General features: G+C 37.3%; 1 protein-coding gene across 1 annotated transcript in view; it reads left to right on the forward strand.

Moving 5' to 3' along the window:
• The window catches only part of Dnaaf6 (dynein axonemal assembly factor 6), a 51,197-nt gene extending 49,657 nt beyond the window's left edge, over window positions 1–1,540 (forward strand). Inside the window, exon 8 of the mRNA NM_001024890.2 lies at window positions 638–1,540. Within this exon, the coding sequence (NP_001020061.1) occupies window positions 638–764 (127 nt within the window). The 3' untranslated portion in view covers window positions 765–1,540. The remainder of the gene's footprint in view (window positions 1–637) is intronic.
• The last annotated feature ends 6,063 nt before the right edge of the window (window positions 1,541–7,603 follow it).

Genomic DNA, 7,603 nt, shown 5'->3' on the forward strand with positions numbered 1-7,603 from the left:
CATAAACAGCAAGAAGAACTCAGTAATCTATCACAGCATATTTTTGTCAATGTGTAGGAGAAAGTACGAGAGGCAAGCAGAGAGAAATATTTTCATTGATCTGGCATTAAAATCATTCCAGGCCAAGTACGCAAACTCTACATATGTAGTAGAGGCTCAGCCTAAGGTGGTGTTCAACGAAGCATTAAAGAACCATTCCAGTTTCAGATCCGTATCTGCTGGCTGCATTCCACCTACATATAAATTAGACTGACACCAGTTTAGCCCAACAAGCTTAGAGGCCTGGATCTATTTCTATGCCTAGAGGCATACCTTGAGACTGTATAGAATGCAAAACGAGGTCAATTTAAAGAGAGAGGATCGGTCAAAACAATTGCTTAGGTTTTTTAAAAAAATGAGAGAGTTCTTATTATGTTGTCTACACTGACCTTCAACTTGGGGTCTTTCTGCTTCTACATTCAAAGGATTTAAATTGCACATGCGGCTTACCTGCTTAAAATTATTAGGATCCCAACTGGTAGATGATATATGTTATATAGTTATTTTTTTATCACATACTGCCTTATTGAAAATGCTATATTACTTTAGGAAGTTAATTCCAGGTCCTAATCTTGTGTTTATCTCATCTCGTCTTTAGGAAGCTGCTAGTGAACCTTCCCCAGCCTGTGGAACATAACAGTGCTAAAGCGTCCTATATCTGGGAAGCTGAAACACTTGAAGTCAGGATGACCCTCCAAAGGGATTTGGATTTTAATATTTCCTGAAACTGGATGAATAAGAAGAGATAGAAAAATTCAGGACAATGAAAACTTTTTTTTTTACCTTTTAATACTGGTTGTTTATGTTCTCTTTTTCCCACTGACATAGTTTAGAAAGGTTCAGATTTTTAGTGATGTTTTGATTATATACAGTCAAATCTATTACTGTTAGGAAATATGGTTGTTTCATACGATAAGGTGCTATTCCATTTTTATAGTGAGAGCTGAATAAAATATTTTCAGGTTAACCATCTAGATTGCTACATGGTCAATTGCACAGCAGAGCTATGACCATAAAATAAGTGATTCATTTAAATCAGCAGTCTGAGGATCTTAAGCTAATGAATTTCACTACCATACAATCTGCTACATAGGGATTTGTCATTATTATCACCAGAAAAATTCATTTGGCTGCTTTTCCATTGATTTTATCAAATGATTTAGGATGTTTTCAATCTAGGTCCTCCATATTGTTCTGGAACATACAAGTAAGAAAGGACTATAAATAATTTGTTGTGTCTTGTGAGACACATGTTTACTTGAAAAAGCAATACTTATAGATGTATATGTAGATTCATTTTTCTCTCATTTTTATCTTCCTAATTGGACATTCTTACTTTTATAAATTATCCCAATGTTCCTCACATTTTCTGTACTATTGAATGAGTTTGTTTCATTACTGTTTATTAAAAACTTACATTTTATCAGTGTAACTTGACATCATTGTATAACTGTGAGATTGACTGGGAGTAAATTTTGAAAAAAGAGATAAAGAACTAAAATATGTTTATCATTTCTATGTCAACTGTCACAAGAATATTTAGTAAGATATTTTCTGGAGTCAATTATGTATATGACTACCAGACATCTAGTTTGTTACTAGAGCTAACAGAAGAATTAGGCTAATGTTTTGGGAGAAGTGATCAAAGCACAAAGCCAAGAGACTCTAACATTTAAGTGACCATCATGACTTTGTTGTATGAGGGGAAGCATTGAGGGAGGGAGGGAAGAAGATAGGAGAGAGGGAGGGAAGGAGGGAGGGACAGGCCAGGTGGGGTGGCACATGCATTAATTAATCTTTGCACTCAGGAGACTTGGGCAGGCAGATTGTAACAAGGACATACGTATCCAAGACTACATAGAGAGAAAAAAAGAATTTAATATCGCAACCTAAAATGTAATCTCTGGGGCAAGATTAAGTGGTAACCAATATTTTTTTTTCTCTAGAGAGCACTGATAACTCTGAAAAGCATGTCATCTCTCTTTTTGTCCCTGTAACACTGGCACTAATTACGGCGACAGTTATTACTCAAACTAACTAAATGCATTCAACTTGTCCCTAGAAGAGAAGATAGAGCATATTTAGGCCGACATGACTTGGCCTTTGGTTATGTTGTGCTGTATCAATTATATAATGAAACAGAGCTCTAAGAACAGTGAAATATGCTCTATAATTATGCACATCTAGAAACCATCCTCCTTTACTGTCCTTGGCCTTGGAGTAAAAATGGCATTGATTATACTGTTACTTTGTTTTAAAGAAAATATGCAAGAATTTCTTCTTTTTTATTATTCTTTTTTATTATATGTGTATCTGTGTTTTGCCTGCATGTATGTCTGTATGAGAGTGTCAGTTCTCCTGGAATCGGAGGTACAGACAGCTGAGAGCTGCCATGTAAATGCTGGGCCTTGGACCTTGGACCTCTGGAAGAGCAGAGACATCTTAACCACAGAGACATCTCTCTAGCCCCAAGACTTTAAATTTTAAATAGAAATAGCCTACTAAATAAGATGTAGAAATGACAATACAAGAGGACAATTATCTTGTTGCCATTTTTTAGTGACTCATAGCCACTTTCACACTTGTGATTGAAAGCCACAATTGTGGCATAGCATAGCCTACTATCTTGGCTCGCTTTCTCTTGCTATGATGAAACACCATGACAATAAAGCAACTTGGGGATGAAAACGTGTATCTCACTTCCACTTCCACATTATAGTCTATCATCCAGGAAAGTCAAGGTAAGAAACTGGAAGCAGGAACTGAAGCAGAAGCCATAGAGGAAAGTAGTTACTAGTTTGCTCTCCATTGCTTACTCGGCCTGTTTTCTTATGCCATCTAGAAGCACTGGACCCAGGGTAGCACCACCCAGAGAGACTAGGCCCTTCCACATCAATCAGAAAGCAAGAAAATGTCTCCACAGACATGATCAATCTGATGGGTAAAATTCCCGAGGTTCCTTCCAGCCAGATAACTCCCAACTTGTATCATGTTGACCCAAAGAAAAAAATCAGCACAAATACTTAAGGCAGGACTCTCAGGGTCTTGAGGAAGGGAGAACAATAGTCTTTTCAACACAAGGGATAGCAGATGTGAAGACCTAGGATGAAATGAGCAGTGTGCTGAAAGACAGGCAGGACATGATCCTGGGGAACTAGGACTGCAGTGAAGGCTGGAAATGTAGGCCACGGAAATGTCTTGTAGACCTTTGGAAGCTATGGTGAAGAATTTAGACTCAGTATATTATGAGATAAGAGCATAAAAATAAAAAGGCAGTTGGGATGCTATTTTAGTAGCACAGGGAAATTATTATTCCACATATCATAATTTAAACAGAATATAGTGTTGATTGTATTCATTAGGAAAACAAATTGGGAAGAGGCACCATCTTGGTAGTACTTTCTAGTTTTGCTTTAATTTCAGAAAAGCGTTTTGTATATTGTTAAAGTTTCCTACATGCAGTGTATTGTCATGTCTATTTTCCTAAGGAATTAGTGGGATTAGGGAGTGAATATGGAGAGAAACAGCTCTAATTAAGGGTTATTTGCAGGATAATATGGAAACCTAATCCAGTATAAACTTCCCAAGATATATGCATATAAAAGCAATCTAACAAATTACCAAATAATGTGGGAACTGAGCTCCAACTGGCCATCTCTTGTCACTAAAAGAAGTTTCCTGTCCGTGGACTGGGATGCATCTTATTGAGCTTTTGTCCAAAGGAGTCCAATTGGAACTTCCAAACAACCTAGGCTGTTGTTGCCGAAACTATAGATTGTTCTCCACAAACTGACCACAAGGCCCTACTGAATATGGAGAAGTTGAGCTGGTGCCTACATAGATTCTCCACCTCTCTATTCTAGCATCTTTGGTATAGGAAAGTACTCTGTAGACTACCAAAAAGAGAAATGTAAGCACCAATCCAGTCACAAGCCCTTGAATCAACAATGCTGTGCTGTCAGCAAGATATGTTAGTGCAATGGGTACCACAAAGCTTGCGGGAGTAACCAACCAATGTCTAATTTGGGTTAACCCCCCACTCTACCAGATGAAACAGGTAACTGACACTGAGTATCCAAGAAACCCCCAAGACTAGATAGTCAGGAACCTAGAGAAAAATAAAATAAAATGACTCCTAATGACATTTTACTATATTCACAAAGCATAGCTTGCTCAGCCATCATCAGAGAAATTTCCTCCTGCATCAGATAGGAACACATTTAGAGGCCCACAGCCAGACAATATTGGGAAAATGAGGGACCTTGAAACATTCAGCCCTAAAAGGAATGTCTTCAATAATTCTCTCCTCGGGGCTTCGGGAACCCTGCAGGAGAGGAGCCAGAAAAGGGCTTAAAAGCTAGAGAGGATGGAGGACACCATGAAAACAAGTCCCTCTTAAACCAACATGATCAAAGCACATCTGCACTGTGTCTTTTATGTATATATTATTGCTTCTAGTCTAACGTTTTTATGGGATTCCTGATTGTGTGAACAAGTGAATCTCTGTTTCTCGTGCCTTCTCTTGAGTTCTTTTCCTTCTGTTTGTTTGTATTATCAAATTCCAGTGTGTCAGTTTTATCTTATATTTTAGTTTATTACTGTCCTTTCGAAGCTTGTTTGGTTTTTTTTTCTTTTCAAGAGGCAGGAAACGGGTGATCCGCATGGGAGGGGAAAATGAAGAGGAACTGGGAAGACCAGAGGGAGGGGAAATCTTAATCAGGATTTATGATTTGAGAAAAGAAATCTATTTTCAATAAAAGGAAAACATAAATTAATAAATAAAGGATGCACTGCTAATCATACTCGGCCTGAGCACAAAGAGTTAAGCCAAGCACATAGTCTGATGACCTCATAAATCAACCAGGTTTCATTCTAACTCACTCAGCAGAGGTCAACAGCCTCTCCCTAATGCCCCCTACAGTCTTAAACCCAGTGATATGTACAGCATTCAATGGGGCACTTTGATATGATCTCCCCAGAAGGAAACAGAATTGTTTTTATCCATAAACAAAGTTAGGTCATTGGAGGAATCTCCTTGAAAGTGATCTGGAGTTGTGGTATCTTCTCTTTTCACTTTCCAGCTGTCCTGAGGCAAACAGCTTTCTGCCACCATCCACTTGCACAAGGACTTACCATGAAAATGCAGCAAGGTCAAGCAAACAGACTTAAAACCCAGAAGTCAAAATAACTCCCTATAACTTGTAAGGTGATTATTTCATATAATGTGTACCACTGACAGAAAACGAACTCTTTCTCTCTCCCTCTCTCTCTCTGTCCCCTCATCCCCTCATTCCTCACTCTGCCTTCTGCTTATGGATCTGATGTAATCTCTCAGTTACTACTCTAGGGACATGCCTGCCTGCTATGCTCTCTACCGTGATGGTCATGAATCTGTAAGCAAACGCCCAGTTGAATGCTTTCTTTCCTAAGTTGCTGTGACTTCTTATTTATTATGAAAATCAAACAGCAATCTATAACATATTTTAAAACTTTTCAGGATATATTTTGCTTTTAAAATTTGTTCATAGATTTTGGCAGGTCTAGAGATTAATCTTATGGACTTAATGTTTGCCAGGCAAGCCATTTTTTTACATTCCAGTAGCAGTACTCTTGATAAGCCCTATGTTTATATGGAATTCTTTAGTCCATTCACTTATTTTCATCCTAACCTCTTAAGGTTTTTACCTCTTACTTCCCACTGTATCCATCTGGAATTTATTTTGGAATAATTAATTTTTGGCCTCCTAATTCTAGACCTGAACAAAATAAAATATGTTGAAAACATTCACTGTCACACTCTGCCTTCTTCCCATTTATTTTTACCATGAAGTCATCCATAAATTTTGCTGCCAGAAGAGCAGTTGAGGATTTGTGATGTATGATTTGTAATATATTATAAAGCAAGGGGATTTGAGTGCGATACACTTTTAGTCAACTCCCCTGACATGATGATTTTTAAATGTTTCTATTTTACTTTAAAATATATTGCACCCACATTCATGGGCACACACACACACACACACACACACACACACACACACACACACAGAGAGAGAGAGAGACACTCCCACCCCACCCTGACACGAGTAAGTAGGTCTTAAAATAAATTCGTACAAGTCCAAATTTTAGAAGTATCACTGACTTGAGAGATGCTGAAAATTGAACTGTTTCCCCTATTTTGTCGATCACTTAAATGGTTATTATTTCAAATATATGAATAATACTGAATGAATGGGTAGTGAGCATAACAGAGTACAGCCAATGGCAAAGTTAATATATAAAAAGCCTCTCCTCTTTGTTGACAAAAGGTCACCATTTACCAACAAATTACAAAAAAAAAGATCCTTCACTGTCCCAGAGACTGCAAATTGAGGGGAGAGATAATCAAGAGCAAATGCAAGGCAATTTTGACTGTGCTTCTCCATGTTACTGGGATGCTGTTCGTCCTATGCGACCTTCTCTGCAGCCTCCTTTTAAAATGTCTTGTTCAGGGCTTGCTACACTCTAATCTTTAAAGGTCAGTTGAGAAGTTTGAACAAACCTGCAATTTAGTTACTGGTGTTGTAATGATGTGAATTTTTCAGTTTTCACCATCTTTCTATGGTTATTTCAGATACTGATAACAGGGTGAGCAGAGGGGAGTATGACAACTCTTTATATATTTTGCTAGTTGATGTGAGTCTGAGATTACTTAAAAATAGTTTTTGAAAATTAATAAATGAAAACAACCAGCTAGAAGATTTTTTGACCCCAGGACCACTGCTTCCTTTATAGTTGTAAACTCTGTTTCTTGACATTCTTACCTAACATATATTGTACCATACAAGGAGTTTGCTTATAAACAGCTAACTTTATTTTCCAAATGGTCTGTTCAACCTAAAGATGTAAGCATTAGATACAAACTCAATTCCAACAAAGTTCCTTAATCAACTTTGCCAAACACCGTGAGAAGTATACCATGAAAGAATTTAGTTTGGAAGATGTGCTTAGTGTATATAACAAAAGAAAACAAGAATATTTGTTAATGTTAAATTGGGGTACTATATGGGATTAGTCAAGGTGGGGTAAGAATATCTGAAAATCTTCTCTTACAAAAAAGCAAGTGGACCACTATCAAACTCTAAAATTAGTTTTAGATCTCTTGAAGTTAACCAGAAGCTTCTCACAATCTAGAGAGTGTTTATTCTAGATAGATAGATAGATAGATAGATAGATAGATAGATAGATAGATGGATAGATAACCAACCAACCAGATCTGAGTAAAAAGAATCAGCAATATTCATAGATTCTCCGGACTATGACTTCAAACTCTCCCAGTTCTATGGTAGCTCAGGAAAAAGGTAGACCATTCTTGTGAAAGTCAAGCATGCTTGAAACCATTGTATGGAGCAGAATAGGATGGCCAGATTTATATTCATATGTTAAACCAACATTCACCCAAAACAGCAGCAACCAAAGACAAAATTTAAATTGGACTTCATCAAAATCAAAAATATTTGTGCTACAAAAGACGTTAGCAAGGAAGTGAAGAGGTATGACCAAGCAGTAGTAACACATGCCCATA

The sequence above is a fragment of the Rattus norvegicus genome, chromosome X, assembly GCF_021556685.1.
Source record: "Rattus norvegicus strain SHRSP/BbbUtx chromosome X, alternate assembly SHRSP_T2T, whole genome shotgun sequence".
NCBI lineage: Eukaryota > Metazoa > Chordata > Mammalia > Rodentia > Muridae > Rattus > Rattus norvegicus.